A 27,515-nucleotide genomic window follows, 5' to 3' on the forward strand; every position below is an offset into this window, starting at 1 on the left:
TTTCTTATCGGGCGGTGTTATAATTTTAGAACATGTGTTATAACACAGCCCGATTTTATCGGCAATGGTAGTGAAGCATTAAATTTATTTTTTATTGAAAAATATTATATTTTCTGTGGAAATAATCGCCGGTGAAATGGGTTTTACATGAAATTGGCAGTTAAATGTGAACTGTTATGACAAAAGCAAACGCATTTTAAGCAGCGAAATAGCAGCAGTCCCAGATTCTCCTCGATTGTAAACTGTAAAATACAAAATGGGCAAAGGTTGTTGTATCTAATAGGCATCCATGTTCTGATAACAAATGGAGTAATAAAAAGTGACAGTTCAGGTGGGGGAAGCATTTCCAGTGCTTCATGAAGCAAACTAAGGCCCAGCACACTATCAAATGAAGGACTTGGGACATTGGATTTGAAAAGCAATGATACATGGTAAGTGGTTGTCAATTGTCATGATATGCTTGTCATTCTCAACTGTTTCTATTATTTTAGCAGATGGTCATTTGTTATTTTTTAGGCATGTTAAAAAATATGGTAGCTCATCTCTAGTGTGATCCTGGTTTTGTAAAACATTGGCTTTCATTTCTACTGGCCTAACTCAAGCATTTTTGTGTAAACTCCTACTTGTCAAATTAAATGTTGCCTACACTTTTTCTTTTATTTTTTGTTGCAGTTCAACATCTGGAAAACTGAATAGAAGCAGAAAAAAGCAGCACAATCATTCCAAAGGTAATTCAAGATTGCCTTGGACAACATGGAAGAAAGTAATTGATTGTGGAAGAATGGTGTGGGTGAAATGAGCTCACTGAAGTGTCAGCTAAATCATTGATGCATACAAAATGCTTCTTGCCTCGCTTGCATGGGAACATTTTATTTTAAGATATTCACCACACACTTCAGTTTTACATGAATCGAAATATGTGTGTTTTTTGCCGCTGTACTACCCGAAGGCAGGTTTATTTAACAATTCTTGTGCCCAATTTAAAGCAAACTTGTTATGTTAGATGTGTTCAATGATTTGTTGGTGTTATTTTAATCTCGTACCCAAATTAAGGCAAACTTGTTGTGTTGGTTAGATGTGTTTAAACATTTGTTGGTATTAACGCTGTCTTACCTACATGACATAATCATGGCGTCGTTAAAAAAGCATCTTTTGGGTAAATATTTATACATTTTCACTTTGATGTAGACTCTTTCAGTAAAAGTGATTCATCAGACAGGAATGAAAAACCTTTATTTTCAACCAGTAATCTCTATGATACAACCTCATCTTTCACATGGTAGCTGGTTTAATTTTATTTCAGTAACTCGCAACACATTGCATTTTCAGCTGAACAATGTTGTTTCACCTTTTTTGTTTCTCAGTCTGTTCACTTGATGACCCCTTTTTAGTGTACTCATTGTAAATGCAGGTTTTTGCTTGATAAATCAATCTTCTAATTATTTATCCTCTTCACATTTATTTCTTCTTTCATATAACTGTGGCACCCAATATGAGTATGTTATTGTGTGGAAATTGGGTTTATGAGGTGCTTTATTTTTTCATTAATAAAATGTTGCCCTTAACTGTGCATTTGTTATTTCATCATTTTAAGTACTAGTATTAACTGGTTTAAAATCACAAAGGGCTTGATGTAAACAAAAACGGTTTCACAGGTCAACTCTAAACTACATCTAGTAAACGCATAAAAAATATCTTTAGAATCTAACCACCACATGATAAATGAGAGGCGTACATCATAAGCGAACGAAGGGCATGACCGCTTTAAAATGATTTTTCGCGCTGACGACCTTTGTAGCATATACAGGCTCCAGATCACAAACGGATTAAGATAAATGAAAACGGTTTTCACAGGTCAACTCTAAAATACATCTAGTAAACACATACCAAATATCTTCAGAATCTAACCACCACATGATAAATGAGAGACGTACATCATAAGCGAACGAAGGGCATGACCGCTTTAAAATAATCTTATGCGCTGACGACCTTTGTAGCATATACAGGCTCCAGATCACAAACGGATTAAGATAAATGAAAACGGTTTTCACAGGTCAACTCTAAAATACATCTAGTAAACGCATAAAAAATATCTTTAGAATCTAACCACCACATGATAAATGAGAGGCGTACATCATAAGCGAACGAAGGGCATGACCGCTTTAAAATGATTTTTTGCGCTGACGACCCTTGTAGCATATACAGGCTCCAGATCACAAACGGTTTAAGGTAAACAAAAACGGTTTTCACTGGTCAACTCTAAAATACATTGAGTAAACACATACCAAATATCTTTATCTTCTAAGAAGAACATCAAAAACAAGAGGCGTACATCATAAGCGAGCGCAGGACACGACCGCTAGTGCTGTCGATTTCATGTGGGCCTATAGCATGTAAATTTCTTGTAGCGTGTAGAATACAATCTCAACGTATAGTGATGATGAGCGCCTCTTGATTTTAGGGTAATGATAGGAATTGATTGATATTTTGCATGCGTTCACTCGACGTAGGTCTAGTTTAAAGTTAACCTGTGAAAACCGTTTTCAATACTTTATGTCGTTTGTGTTCTGGAGCCTGTACATGCTACTGGGTCGACAGCGCATAAAATTATTTTGAAGCGGTCATCCCCTTCGTTCGCTTGTACGCCTCTCATTTATGATGTAGTGGTTAGATTCTAAAGATATTTGGTATGTGTTTACTAGATGTATTTTAGAGTTGACCTGTGAAAAACATTTTCATTTATCTTAAACCGTTTGTGATCTGGAGCCTGTATATGCTACAAGGGTCGTCAGCGCAAAAAATCATTTTAAAGCGGTCATGTCCTTCGTTTACTTATGATATACGCTTCTCATTTATGATGTGGTGGTTAGATTCTTAAGATATTTTTTATGCGTTTACTAGATGTATTTTAGAGTTGACCTGTAAAAAACCGTTTTTGTTTCCCTTAAACCGTTTGTGATCTGGAGCCTGTATATGCTACAAAGGTCGTCAGCGTATAAGATTATTTTAAAGCGGTCATGCCCTTCGTTCGCTTATGATGTACGCCTCTCATTTATCATGTGGTGGTTAGATTCTAAAGATATTTTTTATGCGTTTACTAGATGTAGTTTAGAGTTGACCTGTGAAAACCGTTTTCATTTATCTTAATCCGTTTGTGATCTGGAGCCTGTATATTCTACAAGGGTCGTCAGCGCAAAAAAATCATTTTAAAGCGGCCATGACCTTCGTTTGCTTATGATGTACGCCTCTCATTTATGATGTGGTGGTTAGATTCTTAAGATATTTGGTATGTGTTTACTAGATGTATTTTAGAGTTGACCTGTAAAAACCGTTTTCATTTAACTTATACCGCTTGTGATCTGGAGCCTGTATATGCTACAAGGGTCGTCAGCGCGAAAAATCATTTTAAAGCGGTCATGCCCTTCGTTCGCTTATGATGTACGCCTCTCATTTATCATGTGGTGGTTAGATTCTAAAGATATTTTGTATGCGTTTACTAGATGTAGTTTAGAGTTGACCTGTGAAAACCGTTTTTGTTTACATCAAGCCCTTTGTGATTTTAAACCAGTTAATACTAGTACTTAAAATGATGAAATAACAAATGCACAGTTAAGGGCAACATTTTATTAATGAAAAAATAAAGCACCTCATAAACCCAATTTCCACACAATAACATACTCATATTGGGTGCCACAGTTATATGAAAGAAGAAATAAATGTGAAGAGGATAAATAATTAGAAGATTGATTTATCAAGCAAAAACCTGCATTTACAATGAGTACACTAAAAAGGGGTCATCAAGTGAACAGACTGAGAAACAAAAAAGGTGAAACAACATTGTTCAGCTGAAAATGCAATGTGTTGCGAGTTACTGAAATAAAATTAAACCAGCTACCATGTGAAAGATGAGGTTGTATCATAGAGATTACTGGTTGAAAATAAAGGTTTTTCATTCCTGTCTGATGAATCACTTTTACTGAAAGAGTCTACATCAAAGTGAAAATGTATAAATATTTACACAAAAGATGCTTTTTTAACGACGCCATGATTATGTCATGTAGGTAAGACAGCGTTAATACCAACAAATCATTGAACACATCTAACATAACAAGTTTGCTTTAAATTGGGCACAAGAATTGTTAAATAAACCTGCCTTCGGGTAGTACAGCGGCAAAAAACACACATATTTCGATTCATGTAAAACTGAAGTGTGTGGTGAATATCTTAAAATAAAATGTTCCCCTGCAAGTGAGGAAAGAAGCATTTTGTATCCATCAATGATTTAGCTGACACTTCAGTGAGCTCATTTCACCCACACCATTCTTCCACAATCAATTACTTTCTTCCATGTTGTCCAAGGCAATCTTGAATTACCTTTGGAATGATTGTGCTGCTTTTTTCTGCTTCTATTCAGTTTTCCAGATGTTGAACTGCAACAAAAAATAAAAGAAAAAGTGTAGGCAACATTTAATTTGACAAGTAGGAGTTTACACAAAAATGCTTGAGTTAGGCCAGTAGAAATGAAAGCCAATGTTTTACAAAACCAGGATCACACTAGAGATGAGCTACCATATTTTTAAACATGCCTAAAAAAATAACAAATTACCATCTGCTAAAATAATAGAAACAGTTGAGAATGACAAGCATATCATGACAATTGACAACCACTTACCATGTATCATTGCTTTTCAAATCCAATGTCCCAAGTCCTTTATTTGATAGTGTGCTAGGCCTTAGTTTGCTTCACGAAGCACTAGAAATGCTTCCCCCACCCTGAACTGTCACTTTTCATTACTCCATTTGTTATCAGAACATGGATGCCTATTAGATACAACAACCTTGGCCCATTTTGTATTTTACAGTTTACAATCGAGGAGAATCTGGTACTGCTGCTATTTCGCTGCTTAAAATGCGTTTGCTTTTGTCATAACAGTTCACATTTAACTGCCAATTTCATGTAAAACTCATTTCACCTGCGATTATTTCCACAGAAAATATGATATTTTTCAATAAAAAATAAATTTAATGCTTCACTACCATTGCCGATAAAATCGGGCTGTGTTATAACACATGTTCTAAAATTATAACACCGCCCGATAAGAAACGGGGATTTTTTCATAACACAAGCGCTTCTAATCGAGCACTTGTTGACGAATCGGGTGAAAGACGTCAGTGCGTATTTGTCGTCACGGTTAAGTAGACATGAGCCCTGAAAGAAAAAATGTTTACATACAGCGCTGGCTAGCAGGTCAAACGTTTCTGCTTTAGTTCTGCTTTTCGCCTAAGACCTTTTATAATAGCCCGCCTGTATGTAACCTTTGACTTGAACCGATGTTTAAACTTTGAAGCATTCATTAGGGTAACTTAGAGCATTGAAATAGCGTAAATACAAAAATACACGTAAATACAATACAAACAAATCTACATTGTTCTTCCGATCATACTGTAACGCTCATATTTTTGCGTTTTACCTTAAAGAAAATGAGATAATGCTGTATAGATAAAACCGTCACCTGTTTGTTCAAAATCTGGGCGATCCTTGAACAACAATGGAATAAAATTTACTGACCACTGGTGCATCACAGCAAGAAAAAAGAGCGACATCAACAAAGGCTTGGCACTTATAAACGCATGACAAATCAACCGGTCATTCAGCTATTGTCCAAACAATCGGGAGTTAACTGGCGGACAACTTGAAAACAATAAATAAATAAAATGGCGGACAACTTTAAGATGCGGTAGGCCGTTGCAAACTATAAATAGATCGCAGTTTTCCATCGTATATGTTACTATTCTATATTTGTAAGCAGCTATAAAACATCTCACCATGCCATGTTTTAGAACAAATTAATCATTTCAAAAGTAAATGTAGGCTTCCAATAACACTATTGCGCGTAAATTAGTTATTTTTGCGCAAGTTGTGATAATGCTGTAAGAATAGACTTACCAGGCTATTCTCAGCTGATACGATTAATGGTAAAGATGTAGTGGAAGTTTTGTTTCTTAGCAACCCACAAACAGCAATAGAATACAATAGATGATTCAAAAGCTTGCTGTTTAAATCCAGCAACGGACATTAAGGACCACAGTTCGACCAAGCTACGTGGATATATAGAACCAAAAATCTGCTAGTGAGAACGATTGGCCATAACGGCTCGACAGTGGAAATAACACATTATTACATCACAGCAAGTTAATGCAAAATAAACCTTTGATCTTTTTATACTGATATTTTCCTAAACTTGTGTGCCTGACAATAAACATATAAGCTATAGGTTTTTATCAATTCATTACATAAAGTTTTCTCTAGCATTTTTTTGGATTTTAAACCTTCAACATGCGAAAACTGTAGTTAGCCAACTCTGCATCAATTTTATTTTGTGTTTTTACACATTGTCTGCTTCTTGTATTACGTAAAAGGTGTTTGTCGGCCATCATAAAACCGCTGAGTCACAGTTTTAAGGTGCTAACTCGGAAGCAAAGTTTTGATCCAGCAGAAAGGTTTTGTTTGCGTTATTACTTAAACAAGGGAGTTTTTGTTTTTATGAACAGTACAATAAAAACTGTTTTGTAAATAACCCAGTTTATAAAAATGTCTTTTGGGGCAGCAACAGAATGCTTCTGTAATTTGCTTATTCGAACGAAAATCTTTACTGTTAAACCAATTTTGTGTAACATTGTTCTTCTGTATTTACTTATACAGGTTGGGAGAGTTAACCAATGGCTTAATTATAGTTATATATGTATAGTTATATATATTATTTTTAAATATATATACTAAAAGTATTTTAGTTTTAAATAGAAATATCATGATACAGAAGTTGGATGGTCAGTTTTGTCATCTCATGTGACAGTCACTGTCATGTGACAGCTCATTTCTAGTTTAGCCAACAGGTGCAGTTCGTAAATTAGCTACGCAGAGTAGACTAGTTTTGTGTCACATATAAACATTTCTATCTTTATCCCTTGCAAAACCGCACCTTTGATGGTCACATGCTTGTATTAGGTACTAGTGTTTGATTAGCCCTTCACTTGATACAGTTAACGTTCGTTTGACCCCAAAAAAATATTTTGCACAATTTTCCATTGATTGCAAGTCTTAATATATTGGTAGTGCACCACTGACGGATGAGCAGAGGAGACGGTTTTGTTCGCAACGTTCGCGCCTGCAAAAAGGAGCAGTTCGCGCTTGGTTAAAACCGGGCTTAACTGTCACTATACATTTATTCGAAAATAAGGTACAAAACAGTACTGAACATAATTTGGTAACGCTCAACGCAATGCGTATAGCATAACGTAGTCCCTCTCAATGCAAAAAAGTATCTACATGAAATCCTTTGAAGCTACATAAAATTTATGTAGGTCATTTTAGCATTTTAGTTTGTTTGTACACAAAACAGTTAAACTATGCCCACTATCAACATTATTATCAACAACGTTTAACATTTTCTCAAACACGATCTTTGCGTTTTCGTATAAAAGATAATCAACCTAATAAGAGAAAAAATAATTATGATACAATGTTGGAACCAACATTGGTTCGTACGAAACACCTGAATGGGGCTTTACACAGAGAGCACATTGTGTTAACGAAAGTACATTGATGCAAAATATGTAATATCAACTGTCCAATTCTTTAAGACATTTCTTTCACGAACATACTGAAAAGTACGAAATCTTTTAGCGGAAAAAACACGAGTCGTATGAATCAGCTGCAGACAGACGACTTATAAGGTCTCATCAGTGTAGCTAGTCATTTATAGGCTCGATGCTTTTACATCGTATCAATCAAATTTTGTCTTTAGTGTGAATCAACATATGCATTTTCATGTGTGCAATTTGGCGAAATCTTTTCTCACAAACCACACATTGATCCATTTTGTTCATTGCTGTGAATCAAGAATTGTCGTTTCAAATTTCCACTGGAACGGAATCTTTTCTCACCAACAAACATCGATGAGGTTTCTCTTTAGTGTGTGTCAACATGTGTCTTTTCAAATGTCCAACGATACTAAATTTCTTTTCACAAACATTACATCGATGAGGTTTCACTTTAGTGTGTGTCAACATGTGTCTTTTCAAGTCTCCACTTCCGCGAAATCTTTTCTCGCAAACATCACAAACATGGGCATTCACATGGGTGTGTGTCAACATGTGCCGTTTTAAATTTCCACTTAAACTGAAAGTTTTTTCACAAACGTCACATCGATGAGGTTTCTCCTTGGTGTGTGTCAACATGTGGATATTTAAATGTTCATGTCGGCGAAACCTTTTTTCACAAACAACACATTCATGAGGTTTCTCATTTTTGTGAATCAACGTGTGTCTTTTTAAAGTTCCCTTTTGAGCAAAACTTTTTTCGCAAACATCACATCGATGAGGTTTCTGTTTAGTTTGAGTCAACATGTTACTATCCTATGTTCTGCAAACAAGAATACTGCATTCAAAAAATAAGATAGTCACTTCATTCTGTTTTTCCAAGTACATGGTGACAACCCCTTAACACTGTATAGTGAAGGTGCAGCTGCAGCTGCAGCGCTCTATCCGTCAATACTGCACTGTAATGATTTAATGCTCGCCTAAAGAAATAAGTTAAAAGTAGCTTCAAACTCGTTTTTAGCCTGCATTGCTCTCTAAACATGGTACATAGCCTACAACTGTGTGTACTGATGCGTGTAACTTGACCATTGGTGAAGTGACGACAGTGCGTTGTTGTGGTCACGGTTATGGGAACATTAGCAATGAAGAAAAAAAGAAACTTGCACTTTAATACAGCGCTGACTGTCTGGTCAAATGTCTGTGCGTTTCTTAAGTCTTTAGCTTTAACCAGAACTCAAGTTAACCCGTTTACCCGATTCAAAGCGTTGGAAAACCGTCAGTTTCTACATAAATGCCATACAAACAAATGTACCGCTTATCGCGATAAAGTATCTAACCTGCTACACTGTACAGCAATTAAATCAATAATTATTACGTGTAAATAATATCCTTCCCAAATATATTTTTGCGCTTACATTAGTTTTTGTCAACTAGCAGAAATGCCTTCGCCTTTGTGTTTACAACTTAAACTGTTGGACGCTGCAGAAAGTGTTGAGCAAGCTACGAGGGCTGCTTTACTGACACTGGTGCATATCAGCAAGAGAAAGGACGACTTCGACAAAGGCTCGCTACTCACATACGTATGACAAGTCAACCGGTCATTTGGCTATGATTGTCCAAACGGCGTTGACTGGGCAAGTCAATTTAAGATGCGATTGCCGTTGCAGAATTCAATAAATCGTAGTATATATATATACATATAAATTCGTCCCAGCAAATAGATCTCATTACTGACACAAACCCAACAAAGCTACTGTAACTGATAGTTGCGTGACACGGAGTAATTTAGATAATATTCAGTTGCTATTTAATATTCTTATTTTGTACGTTTCCATATTTCAAGAACCAATTGACTCATAGTTGTACAGCTGCGCCCTCTAAATTCTGTATGTTTTAAAATCACTCTTTCAAAATCAGAAAACGAGTTAAAAGCTGCATAGTGTTTCCGCATGCTTCTGCATTAAACGAAAGCTATCCTGAATAACTTGCTGCTAGGCATATTGTATCAACACAATTTTAGCCATTCCAGCAGTCTTTATTAAAGTATGCCGACGTTTCGATGTCCCATACGAGACACCTTCATCAGGGTAATGACATAAATTGCAAACACAAGTTATCATAAAGCGAAAAGGGTGGCGAAACACACACACAAAAAAGGGGCGGTGGTAAAAAATGCAGTGCGCACCACTGGTCGAGTGATAACAGGTAGCTCCATGGTGCAAAAGCGACCGATAAGTAATCGGCATTAGAACGTCCGTTTTAACGTTCATCGTGTTGGTGTGAGTATGTATGTTCCACGACTCCAGGAAACCTCGCTTGTGAAAGTCGGTTTCTCTCGCTAACACCTGGGTAGCAGAAAAGTTTATGGTTTGATTTGAGGACAGTAGCATGTTGTGCTAATGCAGATTTTTTGGCATCTTTCTTGGCTACACCCCTTTCATGCTCTTTTCGGCGCGTATTCAAAGACCTCCCCGTTCGCCGATATAAATATCGTTGCACTGTTCACATGGGACTGCGTTCACCACACCCATTGTCGCGTTTGTATCTATGGGGTCTTTGGGATGCGACAGCATCTGACGTAGGGTGTTGACAGGTTTAATCCCCACCGAGACCCCAAAATCGGTGAACATGCGACGGGTTATGTCTGTTAACTTGGGAATGTATGTCAAAGTGATAAAAGCACGCTCTTTGGACTAAATCTTTTTCCGCGCACCCGTGGTTTTTCGGGATCCAGTTCGAGTAACCATTTAACCGCAGGGCCTCGTGTACCCTTTGTAATTTCATTTGGAGCATTCCGGGTTCAAACGTCGGGCCTGATCTGTTTGCACTTTTACCACAGCGTGTAGAGGATGGTGAAATGCAAGTACCGCCTGGTGCTCGTTGGTTTGTGGTACACTCGCGTGGAAAGTTTTCCGTCTTTCGCAACATTTTACTTTGGGAATTTCCCTAATGACGTCATCAGATCTGTTTGGAAAATTTTCCACACAAATAAGCTAGACCGCACGAGACTAAATACATAATTCACACGTCCTGTTGCCTATTTCGTTTTCTGGTTCAAAACGAGCGCTTTGTCAAAAATTAGAAGCAGGCCCAAACCCGAAAGTGCCCCGTGGCCTCCTAAAAGTATTTTGGGAAATCTTGCTCCCCTGATTTTTGGTGGACGTTCATAGTCAGCCTACACCCGTGCTGACCGATGCTCCAAAACATTTATTCACAATCATATTAAAGAAAGTGTGTCTGTATAGTGTTAGTCATCATAATTTATTCCCCACCATTGGAAATACAAATGTGAAAATAGAGTTGTACCATATGCAAAGCGCAATTTATACACAAAACCGCTTCAGTGTGCGTTAGACACACGACAGATCCTAGTTGAAAATGTTAATTCAGTAGTTCAACACTACGAATTCGTTTGTCGGAAATATACATGTACAGGTCGTATGAATCAGCTGCAAACGGAGTAGATGGTCATCTATTGGCTCGATGCTTGTACTGTATATCAATCATTTTTTTCTTTTCAGTGTGAATCAACATGTGACTTTTCATGTGTGCCATTCGGCGAAATCTTCTCTCACAAACAACACATTGATGCGGTTTTTCATTGGTGTGAATCAAGAGGTGTGTTTTCAAATTTCCACTGGTATGGAATCTTTTCTCACAAACAACACACCGATGGGGTCTTTCATTGGTGTGTGTCAGCATGTGCATTTTCAAGTCTCCACTTTGGCGAAATCTCTTCTCACAAACATCACAAACATGGGCTTTCACACTGGTGTGTATCAACATGTGCTGTTTTAAACTTCCACTTAAACTGAATTTCTTTTCACAAACAACACACAGAAAAGGTTTCTCTTTTGTATGTGTCAGTTTGTGTTTCTTTAAATTTCCATATACGCGAAATTTTTTCTCACAGACATTACACCGGTGAGGTTTCTCATTGGTGTGTGTCAACATGTGTGTTTGCAAACTTCCACCTTGGGTAAAGGTTTTTTCACAAACATTACAACGATGGCGTTTCTCCTGAGTGTGAATCAACATGTGTCTTTTCAAATATGCACCAAGGCTAAATCTTTTTTTACAAATACCACATTGATGAGGTTTCTCTTTGGTATGTGTCAACATGTGGGTTTTCAAATTTCCACCTGTACCAAAGCTCTTTTCACAAACATCACATCGATGAAATGTCTTTTTACTGTGAGTGAACATGTGTCTCCTGCAAACTCAACGTACAATAAATGTTTTTCGGCTAAAAATGCTATGATCGAAAAAGAGTAAATAGAAAAATTAAATCGGCAGGTATCTACACATAATTAGCGCACAAAAACCTGTGGCAGCAAATCTTTGTGGGAAAGTTATCAGCGTATAATATTACTTATCGCCTGGGTTGATTTTGTAAGCAAACCGCACATAATTAGCGCGTTCGAAAGGACGTTTACCCTAATCATCAAAGAGCCTTGGTGAAATTCAGACAGTAAGTTGTTGTGCAGATTTGTGCACATTCTATTGTAGGACAGTAATTTGCAAGTTTAACATTAGAGCGCGTCGTCTGGGACGATTTAAATCAATGTCCAACTGTTTTCCCAAGCTAGCCAACAAGTATGTTGCACGTTTCTACAGTTGCGTGACATAGAGTAGGCAAATCGGTACAAAAACATCTCAATATCACGCATATTTAACTCTTAAATTGCAAAATAGGAAAAGGTATCCGCAAATACAACGTGCTTACAACAAACGAACAAAACATTCTTACAGAATTTTCAAAAGTTAAGAAAAGCTTGTGTTCTACCATTGCGCGTTTTAGAGCTACTATCACCAGAGCGTACGACGGTGCTGGTGAATTGAATCTTTCAGTCAGTATTCTTAAGCAGCCTACTTCAGTTATAATTAGCACAGGATTACAAGCAAACAAAACTTATATATAAGTACATTAAATAAGACCAGGCGATTTAATCTAAAACTTTCGCTTGCTACAAAATTGGACAAAAATTCTTCTCAACAACGCTATAATTTGACGGGTTTACGTTTTTGCAAAGTGCAGTTAAGGGGTGCACTTAAGAGGCAACTTTCTAAGTTTCTAACCTGGCATAACAGACTACTTCTGAAATAATTCAGCTGTGGAACACTATATACGGATCTGTTCATAAGTTTAATGGTGAAAATAATATCACTGATGATGGCATGAGCATTTGCCGAAACGTTTGAACAATAAAGCATGTCGCTTTTAAAGTCTATCTGGGCCGTTATTTTCACCATTAAATTAAGCTGTGTGTTCTTAAACCGCTGTTCTGTTCTTGAACGCAAGACTGAAAAAAGGGTCTCAGGCATAACACATAACTACCACCTGAAAAACTTAACTTGTCAGCCAGCGCTAACTAAACACTGCCTTCATTTCAATGATTGTCCAATTACAAGCATCGTTGCGCTTAGTCAGGGCCTCAGGCATTAAAGCGTCAAAGACAGAGTAGCCAAGGTAAAAAATACATCGCGACTTAACTGCACATACAATTACTGAGCTGGAAGTAAGTTCAGTAACTGCGCAACATTAAAGCGTTGCAAAAGTGCAATGGGCCAATTGGTATGTGGTGGCCAAATCTCCTGCACTTCACCCCATTGTAAATCGTGTGACACGTATTTGGGCTGCTGTGTTATGTTTTTACATTTTAACTTTATTTAAAATAATAATCTCTATTTGTGTGAAGGTAGTATAAAGTAATGCGTGCGACTTGCTCTCTGTTGATAAGCAGTATTGCAGCAGTCGTATTAGCAAACATATCATTTCGACATAAAGCACTGTGGGTATAAAGCAACCACACGATGAAAAATGAAACAAGAATTGTAGTCAACAAAGTAGGCCTCGATTCCGCTCAAGTTTCTTCCCCAGGGAAATACAAGCGAAAAAAGGTTTGAGTTGCCGGTGGCCGGGAACAGCCATTACCCTTTGATTTTGTCAACCGATGGCTGCCATTTGGCGAGTTTTTGACTTTTAGTTGCAGTTATTTGGGCGGGTTGTCAAAAACGTCGATTGTCATTTTATGTGCAGTTGCGTTTTTTTATGCAGTTTTAATTTTGAGGCACCTTTAATTTTGAATTCCTGAAAATAGACAACTTTTCAAGTTGTTCAGTCGACCAACCAAACCTGTACAATTCGAAAAACATCATAGCTAATTGTTTTGCAACAAAGAAATTATTGCGCCAGTTAGTCGGACTAAAGTCTAAAAATCCAAATGACAAACTATAACCAAATGCAAGCAGTGATTTTTGGAAGTAAAACTCAAATTAACGAATATGTCAATTAAGCTGAAAATGACATTCCTTAAGTCCATATTTGTGTGGAAAGTTATATATAGGGTTGGTCACACCAGAAAAGGAAGTTGTGCATTTTTGCTCTCGAATTCGACGAGTATTCCATACCACATTAGAAAAGTATTCAGTTGGTTTTACTACCGTTTACTGATTCCAATAATTTAACACATACCAATCTCTAAATAACTGTTTCACAAGTGTATTAAAAGAACACACAAACAAACGAACAAAAACAACTTCATTGTAAACATAACTGCCAAGACTTTGTGTATATAGAATACATTATGTAGATGTTTCAACAATCACTGTTTTTGTCATCAGTGCAGCTTGTCAATCAAATGCATTTTTGAATGGCAATGACAGCCACGGCTCCATAAACTTTTTTGTGATCTTTAATGTATTAAATTATTTTTTTATGAAATACTTTAAAACGTATCTTTTGTTTTTGGAAAATTTGTGATTTGTTTTTACAATTTTTTTTTTTTACTAGCAGCTGTCAGCCACCGTAGGCTTGGGGTATGGTCAGGTTGACCATTACATACATTTTTGCATTTGAAACGAATTTTCGTTTCCGTTTTCGTTTCGAAATGGCCAAATTCGTTTCGAAATCACGAATTTTGTTTCGGAAACAATTTTTTTGGCCAAATTTGTTTCGAAATTCGTTTTCGAAGCAAATTTTCGAAACAAATTTGCCAAAAAAATCTGCCAAACAAAAATTTGTTTCCGTAAACTCGAAACGAATTTTTGCTCAGAAAATTTTGCTTTCGCTCGATGTCGATAAAGAGCTCAAAAATGGGAAATTTCGTGAAAATAATTTTCGAAACAAATTTGTTTCCACTTCGTAGAAAATTTGTTACTTACCAAGTTGTAGAGCTCTTCTGGCAAATTGCTCTACAAACTTGATATTATGCCTGGCAATAGCTTACATTTGTTACTTACATTTAAGTACTTTCTGCACGACGTTTACAATAGCAAATAGCCTTGTATTGTGTTTTTTAAGAAATGTTTTTGCTGCTGGTCACCTTTTACCAAAATAAACTCATCTCATTTCAACACAAGTGTCTTGGCAATTTAAAATCAGGTCTGTATCATTTGCATTTTTTGTACTATTTATTAACGAATATAAAAACAAAAGAACAATACCATGCAGTACTATACTGCTGTATAGTAACTAAAACAGACTTTTTCTTGATTTCTTTTTCTTGATTTCTGAATCAGATTCATATGCTTTGGTTGGTGAATCTAAAAATAAAGGTATGTTACAGTTTGACAAGTGGTTTAAATACATTCAATCAAACCAGTTGTATTTGGCCGGCCTACTATATATTTTATGTTTCTATGTAAATGCATAGTTCCACAGACAAGTAATAAAACATGCAAGCTTTAATGCAAAATCTTTTTTTGTATGTGTGTGTTTGATGTGATGAGTACCGAAGTCAGTTAAGATGGTAGCGGGCAGGAAAAAAGTGTTGATAGCAGCCAATAGTATAATGACCAATCCTTGAAATACCTTAACACCCCATAAGATGTTGCATCAGCAAAGTTTCACCCAAACAAATGAAATTATGATAGTTTAATTACCCTTTACCATAAACGATGGCCTACTTCAACACACCTTGACCCTAAAAATGCATGTACAGTATTGTAAATATTTGGCTGGTATACAAACCATATTCTTAGCATTGATTTAATAAAATACAAGTGTAAACATTACATTTTTGGATTCGAACTGCTGGATAAAACAATCCATCAGCCCATCTGGCTTTTATTTCATCGCCCAGCACAATTTGATGCAAATTCTTCAGTCTCTTTTTGTGCTTTGAACGAATGTCCTTTATGTTGTTAATATTCACAATCTCCTGGTCATCAAGGAATTTGACACGAATTGAATCTGCAAATATTTTTAATTTGTGGTTAAATGTTTTATGATGTTGGCTTTTTTCTTAATTTGATGTTCTTACCTGTAGCCTTTGCATGGTCAGCATGAGTCGCCCCCCTGCTCATCATTTTTTCAGCATCAGAAGGTCCTCCAGCCTTCATAGTGTCAGCATCAGCAGGTCCTCCAGCCTTCATAGTGTCAGCTTCAGCAGGTCCTCCAGCCTTCATAGTGTTAGCATCAGCAAGTCCTCCAGCCTTCATAGTGTCAGCATCAGCAGGTCCTCCAGCCTTCATAGTGTCAGCATCAGCAGGTCCTCCAGCCTTCATAGTATCAACATCAGCAGGTCCTCCAGTCTTCATAGTATCAGCATCAGCAGAACCTCCAGAGCTTACATCTGACCAAAATGACATCATAAAAATACCCCTTTACTTGTAGTTACTAATTACCAAAATTACAACTGTTAAAAGGGCACAATATCGCTTCACAAAAGAAGTTTTTTTGCCAAATAAAACTGTTATTAGTATGTTTTGTTATAAAACGTTTCTGTATGTTTATCAACAAACTTTTTACACACTTACTGATAATTGTAAAATTTAGTTGTCAGCTTGGTATAAAACATATGCTTTAATAGAAAAGTTGAATCCTTACTACTTACTTTCTGACAACAATTTTAATGCTTGTCTTGCATCTTCCACTAGCTCTCCCGGGTCAGTGATGTTGTAAAACCTTTCTGCCACTTCAACTGAATGTCCTTCAGCTCTTGCCACAGCTGCTTGAACTGTTTTGGGGGCTTTACTGACCTTTTTTGTAATTAATTTCCTAGTGTCAGTAACTGTTACTTCTTTGTTAAAACAAAACAAACTTATTTGTTTGTAAAGCTTATTAAATTCCGAAGCTTGCATTTTAATTGCCTGATTTTGCACTTTTAATGATGGAAATACTTTATCCTCTGCTGAAGGTGTTAGGCCTAGATATTTCCACAAATGAACAGAGGTGCACTTTAACTCTTGTAGTTCACTGTGAGATAGTACAATGCACCCCTGCCGTTTCTTTTCCTTTTGATCTGAAACCATGATTGAAAAGTTTTTGTTCTCTGTTTCTCCAGCATCGCGAAGTTCTGAGTGAGTCATGCCTGTTAGCACACATGATCTGCATCCTTGCTTGCAAATTATTTTTAGAAATAAATCAGATACTATCAATGATGTATCTTCTTTTTTCAAACTACCAGGCTCAGATTTCCTTAGTAAATTTGCCTTTTGTGCAGTTTCTTGTTTCTGATATTCAACAACTGCACTACCTGGAAACTGGCAATCTTTTAAATTTTTGGTTGCATTCGCCTTCACTATGCATTCTCGTTTTTCTTTTTTGCTTCTTTGCCTTGCCATCCATTGACTCACAAGAATAATCAATTTTCTGACATCCCTTTTATAAATCTTGCTATAGTATATCTGGACATACTGCAAAAAATTTTGAAAAGTAGCAAGGTAAGTGTATCTTGTGCTGTCTCTTCCACTGCAGTTTGCCTTGATTGTTAATTTTTTGTAAATTTTATCTGGAAATCTTAAGTTCTCCAAATCGTTGTCCAACAAGGCTCTGATCTGTCTGCAATATGTAGTAGCTGATTCTTTGCAGCATTCATTTCTTTTACCAAATCCCACATGGACAATTTCCTCTTTGTAGCATTCTAATATGTCGTTAAGTTCTAATATTTTTGGTATTGAACGTTGTTCTGCAACACTTAGCGGAAGTGTGACCTCAGGGTGGATTCTAGCCATATGACTTTTCAAGCCATATATACCTCTACCACACAAGTAGCAAATGAATCCCCTAAAATTTTGGTAACTTCCAGTTCTACTTTTTTTCGAAAAGCTGTCATAAAAAAATAGTTCTTGATTTACTTCGGGATGTTTTTTTCGATGGTGTGTAACATTTACATACTGCTTGAAGCAAAATGGACAATGCCTTTTTCTCCTGAAATCAGTTTGTTGCAAAGTCATATCATAATGTACAAAGTTTATGGGAAAAAAATCCACATACCTTTTATAGCCTATTGGTGAGCAGGACCTGCATGACAAAAAATCACATATTGCACATTTGTTTCCAGTTAGATACAGAGACAAGTCTAGCATATATTTATGAATATATTTGTTTTGCTAACAATCACTTATGCAAGTCAACCTGCAAAGCAGTGATTCTTAAACTGTGTCCCCTGGCACACTAGTGCTCCGCAAGAGATTTCCAATTTTAAAACTACAAACATTCTCTGGGTTAATAACAGATTGCAAGCAGGCATGACAACATTAAAAATCTATTTTTTGTTGCAAACTAGGGTTTTGGACAACTTTTGTCATGTTATCCTGCAACATAACCTGCGGAATGATAAAGTAGTTTGTAAATCAGACACATGCTTAAAAAGTTCAGGAATCACTCTAGAAAGATCTATTTAACCCCACCAGTGATAAGTTGTACTATACCTAGTATAACTTACGAAAATTAAGAAAGAAAAAGATTAATCATTCATAAAAATGTATGGCAAAGTTACTTTTTACCATTAGGGGTTTTTGTTTTGTATACACTTGTATTATTTCAGCCTGTCACTTACAATCCACTTGAAGAACTTGAGGATGCACTTGTTGAGAAGGAATGTTTTCTGCAACACATAACACCCATTAGTTAAACAATCAAATAAATTAATACATGATTCATTTAGCTAGGCAAATGATTCTAACAATTAAATTATTTCGCACATAATTCCATTCTGATATGACTACTTACTTTTGACGAAGTTTTCTTTGTTGTGCAATAGTTTCCAGCAAACTACTTTTCCTAAATGCATGTTAAGTTTAAGAGGAGAAACAAATTTACTATGTCATCAACATACCCTTCACTATCAGATTCTTTACTACTCTCTTCAGTGGAACTACAAGAACTTGAACCAGCACTAATGAACAAATATTTCAACATGTTCACACATTAACGCTTTGTGCATTTGTATATTGCTTACATACCTCTCAGAAACGCTACTGTCACTGGTGATTTTTGGCCTTTTCCTGTCATGTAAAAAAACCACAGTTTACAACAATGTCTTTTTTTGAGCTGATTAATGCGCCTGATGCTAGTTTTCTGCAATCTGGCAAAATGTGGCTAGAATCAAATGCGAATTATACTTGTAGTTAAGCATATTTGGTAAGAAACAAAGCAAAATCACTTTGTGTGATGCACATGTGCGGCCCTCGATCCAATTTTGACATTTATAATTGGCCCTACAGTAACAAAGGTTGCCCACCCCTGCTGTATGCCATAGAATGAATACAAAGCAGTAAAAGCACAAGTCACCTTCCTCTTTTTCCTCTCAATTCGGAGTCTGATGTCAACGTTGAGTCAGAACTAAATCAGATATGTGTTACAGGAAAGTGAACAAAAACAGCTATTAAAATGTAGCATTCACCTGTCTTCTTCGACTCTAGCTCTTTCATATTCATTCATAATGTTAGACACTAATGGTTACTTACTCGACCTTTCTTCTCAGATAGCAATCTCACCTCACCGACGTTTAGCACATACGCTTTCACTCGTACTGATAATTCAGGTAATCCAAAATCTTACAAAACCGCATTCAAATTCGACCATGAGACATTATAATATTAACCAATTGCATCCACAAATTTAAAAATGTATCAAAAAAGTTTATATCTTGCGTAGGAATAATTAGAGATGGAGTCGGATATAAAATATACATCAATCGTTGTTTTTTTTCTTTTACGTACCGCACGTGTAGATGCAGAATCCAAAATGCCAAAAAGCTACCAATACAAGAGGAGGCTAAAAAAGCAAAATTAACTGATATCACGACTAACTTTCAGTTACAATTTATTACAATTGACTTTTTTCTCAATCTCTCAAATTGTTTTCTGTGTCTGACCGCGCAAAACGACAGGCCGAACCAGAAACAGAAAGCACATTACATTTATCACAAGCACATGGCAAAATTTTAAACATATCACCGTCAAAAAGAGTCACACCATATTATACCGAGTTCAGAAATAACAGAGTCATGACCACTCGCGCAATAGAATTTGGTCGCTTATTTTATACCTTATTGTCTCCCAAACACAAACGAATCAAGATAAAATGAAACGGTTTTCACGAGCCCACTTGGTACTGCAGTCAGATAGAACTTGCAAAGTTTTAGCTTGTTCTGATCAGTAAAACAGAATTAACAAGCGCACATCGTAAGTATTTTCGAGTCATGACCGCTCGCGCAATGGAATTCGGTCGCTTATTTTATACCTTATTGTCTCCCAAACACAAACGAATCAAGATAAAATGAAACGGTTTTCACGAGCCCACTTGGTACTGCAGTCAGATAGAACTTGCAAAGTTTCAGCTTGTTCTGATCAGTAAAACAGAATTAACAAGCGCACATCGTAAGTATTTTCGAGTCATGACCGCTAGCGCATTAGAATTTAGTCGCTTATTTTATACTTTACTGTCTCCCAAACACAAACGAATTAAGATAAAATGAAACGGTTTTCACGAGCCCACTTGGTACTGCAGTCAGATTGAACTTGCAAAGTTTCAGCTTGTTCTGATCAGTAAAACAGAATTAACAAGCGCACATCGTAAGTATTTTCGAGTCATGACCGCTAGCGCAATGGAATTCGGTCGCTTATTTTATACCTTATTGTCTCCCAAACACAAACGAATTAAGATAAAATGAAACGGTTTTCACGAGCCCACTTGGTACTGCAGTCAGATTGAACTTGCAAAGTTTCAGCTTGTTCTGATCAGTAAAACAGAATTAACAAGCGCACATCGTAAGTATTTTCGAGTCATGACCGCTAGCGCAATGGAATTCGGTCGCTTATTTTATACCTTATTGTCTCCCAAACACAAACGAATCAAGATAAAATGAAACGGTTTTCACGAGCCCACTTGGTACTGCAGTCAGATTGAACTTGCAAAGTTTTAGCTTGTTCTGATCAGTAAAATAGAATTAACAAGCGCACATCGTAAGCATTTTCGAGTCATGACCGCTAGCGCAATAGAATTCGGTCGCTTATTTTATACCTTATTGTCTCTCAAACACAAACGAATCAAGACAAAATGAAACGGTTTTCACGAGCCCACTTGGTACTGCAGTCAGATAGAACTTGCAAAGTTTTAGCTTGTTCTGATTAGTAAAACAGAATTAACAAGCGCACATCGTAAGTATTTTCGAGTCATGACCGCTCGCGCAATGGAATTCGGTCGCTTATTTTATACTTTACTGTCTCCCAAACACAAACGAATTAAGATAAAATGAAACGGTTTTCACGAGCCCACTTGGTACTGCAGTCAAATTGAACTTGCAAAGTTTCAGCTTGTTCTGATCAGTAAAACAGAATTAACAAGCGCACATCGTAAGTATTTTCGAGTCATGACCGCTAGCGCATTAGAATTTGGTCGCTTATTTTATACTTTACTGTCTCCCAAACACAAACGAATTAAGATAAAATGAAACGGTTTTCACGATCCCACTTGGTACTGCAGTCAGATTAAACTTGCAAAGTTTCAGCTTGTTCTGATCAGTAAAACAGAATTAACAAGCGCACATCGTAAGTATTTTCGAGTCATGACCGCTCGCGCAACGGAATTCGGTCGCTTATTTTATACCTTATTGTCTCCCAAACACAAACGAATTAAGATAAAATGAAACGGTTTTCACGAGCCCACTTGGTACTGCAGTCAGATTGAACTTGCAAAGTTTCAGCTTGTTCTGATCAGTAAAACAGAATTAACAAGCGCACATCGTAAGCATTTTCGAGTCATGACCGCTAGCGCAATGGAATTCGGTCGCTTATTTTATACCTTATTGTCTCCCAAACACAAACGAATCAAGATAAAATGAAACGGTTTTCACGAGCCCACTTGGTACTGCAGTCAGATAGAACTTGCAAAGTTTTAGCTTGTTCTGATCAGTAAAATAGAATTAACAAGCGCACATCGTAAGCATTTTCGAGTCATGACCGCTAGCGCAATGGAATTCGGTCGCTTATTTTATACCTTATTGTCTCCCAAACAGAAACGAATTAAGATAAAATTAAACGGTTTTCACGAGCCCACTTGGTACTGCAGTCAGATAGAACTTTCAAAGTTTTAGCTTGTTCTGATCAGTAAAATAGAATTAACAAGCGCACATCGTAAGCATTTTCGAGTCATGACCGCTAGCGCAATAGAATTCGGTCGCTTATTTTATACCTTATTGTCTCCCAAACACAAACGAATCAAGATAAAATGAAACGGTTTTCACGAGCCCACTTGGTACTGCAGTCAGATAGAACTTGCAAAGTTTTAGCTTGTTCTGATCAGTAAAATAGAATTAACAAGCGCACATCGTAAGTATTTTCGAGTCATGACCGCTCGCGCAATGGAATTCGGTCGCTTATTTTATACCTTATTGTCTCCCAAACACAAACGAATTAAGATAAAATGAAACGGTTTTCACGAGCCCACTTGGTACTGCAGTCAGATTAAACTTGCAAAGTTTCAGCTTGTTCTGATCAGTAAAACAGAATTAACAAGCGCACATCGTAAGTATTTTCGAGTCATGACCGCTAGCGCAATGGAATTCGGTCGCTTATTTTATACCTTATTGTCTCCCAAACACAAACGAATCAAGATAAAATGAAACGGTTTTCACGAGCCTACTTGGTACTGCAGTCAGATAGAACTTGCAAAGTTTCAGCTTGTTCTGATCAGTAAAACAGAATTAACAAGCGCACATCGTAAGTATTTTCGAGTCATGACCGCTAGCGCATTAGAATTTGGTCGCTTATTTTATACTTTACTGTCTCCCAAACACAAACGAATTAAGATAAAATGAAACGGTTTTCACGAGCCCACTTGGTACTGCAGTCAGATAGAACTTGCAAAGTTTCAGCTTGTTCTGATCAGTAAAACAGAATTAACAAGCGCACATCGTAAGTATTTTCGAGTCATGACCGCTAGCGCATTAGAATTTGGTCGCTTATTTTATACTTTATTGTCTCCCAAACACAAACGAATTAAGATAAAATGAAACGGTTTTCACGAGCCCACTTGGTACTGCAGTCAGATAGAACTTGCAAAGTTTCAGCTTGTTCTGATCAGTAAAACAGAAATAACAAGCGTACATCGTAAGTATTTTTAAAGTTTGACCGCTCGCGCAATAAAATTTGGTCGCTTATTTTATACTCTACTGTCTCCCAAACACAAACGAATCAAGATAAAATGAAACGGTTTTCACGAGCCCACTTGGTACTGCAGTCAGATAGAACTTGCAAAGTTTTAGCTTGTTCTGATCAGTAAAACAGAATTAACAAGCGCACATCGTAAGCATTTTCGAGTCATGACCGCTAGCGCAATGGAATTCGGTCGCTTATTTTATACCTTATTGTCTCCCAAACAGAAACGAATTAAGATAAAATAAAACGGTTTTCACGAGCCCACTTGGTACTGCAGTCAGATAGAACTTTCAAAGTTTTAGCTTGTTCTGATCAGTAAAATAGAATTAACAAGCGCACATCGTAAGCATTTTCGAGTCATGACCGCTAGCGCAATGGAATTCGGTCGCTTATTTTATACCTTATTGTCTCCCAAACACAAACGAATTAAGATAAAATGAAACGGTTTTCACGAGCCCACTTGGTACTGCAGTCAGATTGAACTTGCAAAGTTTCAGCTTGTTCTGATCAGTAAAACAGAATTAACAAGCGCACATCGTAAGCATTTTCGAGTCATGACCGCTAGCGCAATAGAATTCGGTCGCTTATTTTATACCTTATTGTCTCCCAAACACAAACGAATCAAGATAAAATGAAACGGTTTTCACGAGCCCACTTGGTACTGCAGTCAGATAGAACTTGCAAAGTTTTAGCTTGTTCTGATCAGTAAAATAGAATTAACAAGCGCACATCGTAAGCATTTTCGAGTCATGACCGCTAGCGCAATGGAATTCGGTCGCTTATTTTATACCTTATTGTCTCCCAAACAGAAACGAATTAAGATAAAATTAAACGGTTTTCACGAGCCCACTTGGTACTGCAGTCAGATAGAACTTTCAAAGTTTTAGCTTGTTCTGATCAGTAAAATAGAATTAACAAGCGCACATCGTAAGCATTTTCGAGTCATGACCGCTAGCGCAATAGAATTCGGTCGCTTATTTTATACCTTATTGTCTCCCAAACACAAACGAATCAAGATAAAATGAAACGGTTTTCACGAGCCCACTTGGTACTGCAGTCAGATAGAACTTGCAAAGTTTTAGCTTGTTCTGATCAGTAAAATAGAATTAACAAGCGCACATCGTAAGTATTTTCGAGTCATGACCGCTCGCGCAATGGAATTCGGTCGCTTATTTTATACCTTATTGTCTCCCAAACACAAACGAATTAAGATAAAATGAAACGGTTTTCACGAGCCCACTTGGTACTGCAGTCAGATTGAACTTGCAAAGTTTCAGCTTGTTCTGATCAGTAAAACAGAATTAACAAGCGCACATCGTAAGTATTTTCGAGTCATGACCGCTCGCGCAATGGAATTCGGTCGCTTATTTTATACCTTATTGTCTCCCAAACACAAACGAATCAAGATAAAATGAAACGGTTTTCACGAGCCTACTTGGTACTGCAGTCAGATAGAACTTGCAAAGTTTCAGCTTGTTCTGATCAGTAAAACAGAATTAACAAGCGCACATCGTAAGTATTTTCGAGTCATGACCGCTAGCGCATTAGAATTTGGTCGCTTATTTTATACTTTACTGTCTCCCAAACACAAACGAATTAAGATAAAATGAAACGGTTTTCACGAGCCCACTTGGTACTGCAGTCAGATAGAACTTGCAAAGTTTCAGCTTGTTCTGATCAGTAAAACAGAATTAACAAGCGCACATCGTAAGTATTTTCGAGTCATGACCGCTAGCGCATTAGAATTTGGTCGCTTATTTTATACTTAATGTCTCCCAAACACAAACGAATTAAGATAAAATGAAACGGTTTTCACGAGCCCACTTGGTACTGCAGTCAGATAGAACTTGAAAAGTTTCAGCTTGTTCTGATCAGTAAAACAGAAATAACAAGCGTACATCGTAAGTATTTTTAAAGTTTGACCGCTCGCGCAATAAAATTTGGTCGCTTATTTTATACTCTACTGTCTCCCAAACACAAACGAATCAAGATAAAATGAAACGGTTTTCACGAGCCCACTTGGTACTGCAGTCAGATAGAACTTGCAAAGTTTTAGCTTGTTCTGATCAGTAAAACAGAATTAACAAGCGCACATCGTAAGCATTTTCGAGTCATGACCGCTCGCGCAATGGAATTCGGTCGCTTATTTTATACCTTATTGTCTCCCAAACAGAAACGAATTAAGATAAAATAAAACGGTTTTCACGAGCCCACTTGGTACTGCAGTCAGATAGAACTTTCAAAGTTTTAGCTTGTTCTGATCAGTAAAATAGAATTAACAAGCGCACATCGTAAGCATTTTCGAGTCATGACCGCTAGCGCAATGGAATTCGGTCGCTTATTTTATACCTTATTGTCTCCCAAACACAAACGAATTAAGATAAAATGAAACGGTTTTCACGAGCCCACTTGGTACTGCAGTCAGATTGAACTTGCAAAGTTTCAGCTTGTTCTGATCAGTAAAACAGAATTAACAAGCGCACATCGTAAGTATTTTCGAGTCATGACCGCTAGCGCAATGGAATTCGGTCGCTTATTTTATACCTTATTGTCTCCCAAACACAAACGAATCAAGATAAAATGAAACGGTTTTCACGAGCCCACTTGGTACTGCAGTCAGATTGAACTTGCAAAGTTTTAGCTTGTTCTGATCAGTAAAATAGAATTAACAAGCGCACATCGTAAGCATTTTCGAGTCATGACCGCTAGCGCAATAGAATTCGGTCGCTTATTTTATACCTTATTGTCTCTCAAACACAAACGAATCAAGATAAAATGAAACGGTTTTCACGAGCCCACTTGGTACTGCAGTCAGATAGAACTTGCAAAGTTTTAGCTTGTTCTGATTAGTAAAACAGAATTAACAAGCGCACATCGTAAGTATTTTCGAGTCATGACCGCTCGCGCAATAGAATTCGGTCGCTTATTTTATACTTTACTGTCTCCCAAACACAAACGAATTAAGATAAAATGAAACGGTTTTCACGAGCCCACTTGGTACTGCAGTCAAATTGAACTTGCAAAGTTTCAGCTTGTTCTGATCAGTAAAACAGAATTAACAAGCGCACATCGTAAGTATTTTCGAGTCATGACCGCTAGCGCATTAGAATTTGGTCGCTTATTTTATACTTTACTGTCTCCCAAACACAAACGAATTAAGATAAAATGAAACGGTTTTCACGATCCCACTTGGTACTGCAGTCAGATTGAACTTGCAAAGTTTCAGCTTGTTCTGATCAGTAAAACAGAATTAACAAGCGCACATCGTAAGTATTTTCGAGTCATGACCGCTCGCGCAACGGAATTCGGTCGCTTATTTTATACCTTATTGTCTCCCAAACACAAACGAATTAAGATAAAATGAAACGGTTTTCACGAGCCCACTTGGTACTGCAGTCAGATTGAACTTGCAAAGTTTCAGCTTGTTCTGATCAGTAAAACAGAATTAACAAGCGCACATCGTAAGCATTTTCGAGTCATGACCGCTAGCGCAATGGAATTCGGTCGCTTATTTTATACCTTATTGTCTCCCAAACAGAAACGAATTAAGATAAAATTAAACGGTTTTCACGAGCCCACTTGGTACTGCAGTCAGATAGAACTTTCAAAGTTTTAGCTTGTTCTGATCAGTAAAATAGAATTAACAAGCGCACATCGTAAGCATTTTCGAGTCATGACCGCTAGCGCAATAGAATTCGGTCGCTTATTTTATACCTTATTGTCTCCCAAACACAAACGAATCAAGATAAAATGAAACGGTTTTCACGAGCCCACTTGGTACTGCAGTCAGATAGAACTTGCAAAGTTTTAGCTTGTTCTGATCAGTAAAATAGAATTAACAAGCGCACATCGTAAGTATTTTCGAGTCATGACCGCTCGCGCAATGGAATTCGGTCGCTTATTTTATACCTTATTGTCTCCCAAACACAAACGAATTAAGATAAAATGAAACGGTTTTCACGAGCCCACTTGGTACTGCAGTCAGATTGAACTTGCAAAGTTTCAGCTTGTTCTGATCAGTAAAACAGAATTAACAAGCGCACATCGTAAGTATTTTCGAGTCATGACCGCTCGCGCAATGGAATTCGGTCGCTTATTTTATACCTTATTGTCTCCCAAACACAAACGAATCAAGATAAAATGAAACGGTTTTCACGAGCCTACTTGGTACTGCAGTCAGATAGAACTTGCAAAGTTTCAGCTTGTTCTGATCAGTAAAACAGAATTAACAAGCGCACATCGTAAGTATTTTCGAGTCATGACCGCTAGCGCATTAGAATTTGGTCGCTTATTTTATACTTTACTGTCTCCCAAACACAAACGAATTAAGATAAAATGAAACGGTTTTCACGAGCCCACTTGGTACTGCAGTCAGATAGAACTTGCAAAGTTTCAGCTTGTTCTGATCAGTAAAACAGAATTAACAAGCGCACATCGTAAGTATTTTCGAGTCATGACCGCTAGCGCATTAGAATTTGGTCGCTTATTTTATACTTTATTGTCTCCCAAACACAAACGAATTAAGATAA

The 27,515-nt window shown here is 37.1% G+C and overlaps 1 protein-coding gene and 2 long non-coding RNA genes across 5 annotated transcripts; 1 reads left to right on the top strand and 2 right to left on the bottom strand.

Annotated features, from left to right (window-relative positions):
- The first annotated feature begins 6 nt into the window (after positions 1–6).
- Positions 7–1,570, top strand: LOC145217917 (uncharacterized). The gene is made up of 2 exons (XR_013857516.1): positions 7–431; positions 673–1,570. It is a non-coding gene; the product is annotated as an uncharacterized LOC145217917 (long non-coding RNA).
- A 2,034-nt stretch (positions 1,571–3,604) lies between these two features.
- On the bottom strand, positions 3,605–5,867 carry LOC145217915 (uncharacterized). Its single transcript, XR_013857514.1, has 2 exons — positions 4,673–5,867; positions 3,605–4,430 (listed from the first exon to the last, which is right to left on the bottom strand). It is a non-coding gene; the product is annotated as an uncharacterized LOC145217915 (long non-coding RNA).
- A 9,148-nt stretch (positions 5,868–15,015) lies between these two features.
- On the bottom strand, positions 15,016–19,669 carry LOC145217891 (uncharacterized). Of its 3 annotated transcripts, XM_080085272.1 has the most exons (11): positions 19,230–19,667; positions 19,118–19,168; positions 18,790–18,831; positions 18,663–18,722; positions 18,557–18,607; positions 18,384–18,431; positions 17,819–17,845; positions 16,437–17,752; positions 15,864–16,175; positions 15,617–15,793; positions 15,016–15,144 (listed from the first exon to the last, which is right to left on the bottom strand). In XM_080085272.1, exons 1-11 carry the CDS (start codon positions 19,265–19,267, stop codon positions 15,074–15,076), a joined length of 2,193 nt encoding a protein of 730 aa, XP_079941398.1. In that variant the 5' UTR covers positions 19,268–19,667; the 3' UTR covers positions 15,016–15,073. The 3 variants fall into 3 exon arrangements, with proteins under 3 accessions (XP_079941398.1, XP_079941399.1, XP_079941400.1); XM_080085273.1 differs by lacking the exon at positions 18,663–18,722 and having other exon boundaries at positions 19,230–19,669; XM_080085274.1 differs by having other exon boundaries at positions 18,663–18,831; positions 19,294–19,668.
- Between the last annotated feature and the right edge of the window lie 7,846 nt (positions 19,670–27,515).

The sequence above is a fragment of the Phallusia mammillata genome, chromosome 3 (assembly GCF_965637545.1).
Source record: "Phallusia mammillata chromosome 3, kaPhaMamm4.hap1.1, whole genome shotgun sequence".
NCBI lineage: Eukaryota > Metazoa > Chordata > Ascidiacea > Phlebobranchia > Ascidiidae > Phallusia > Phallusia mammillata.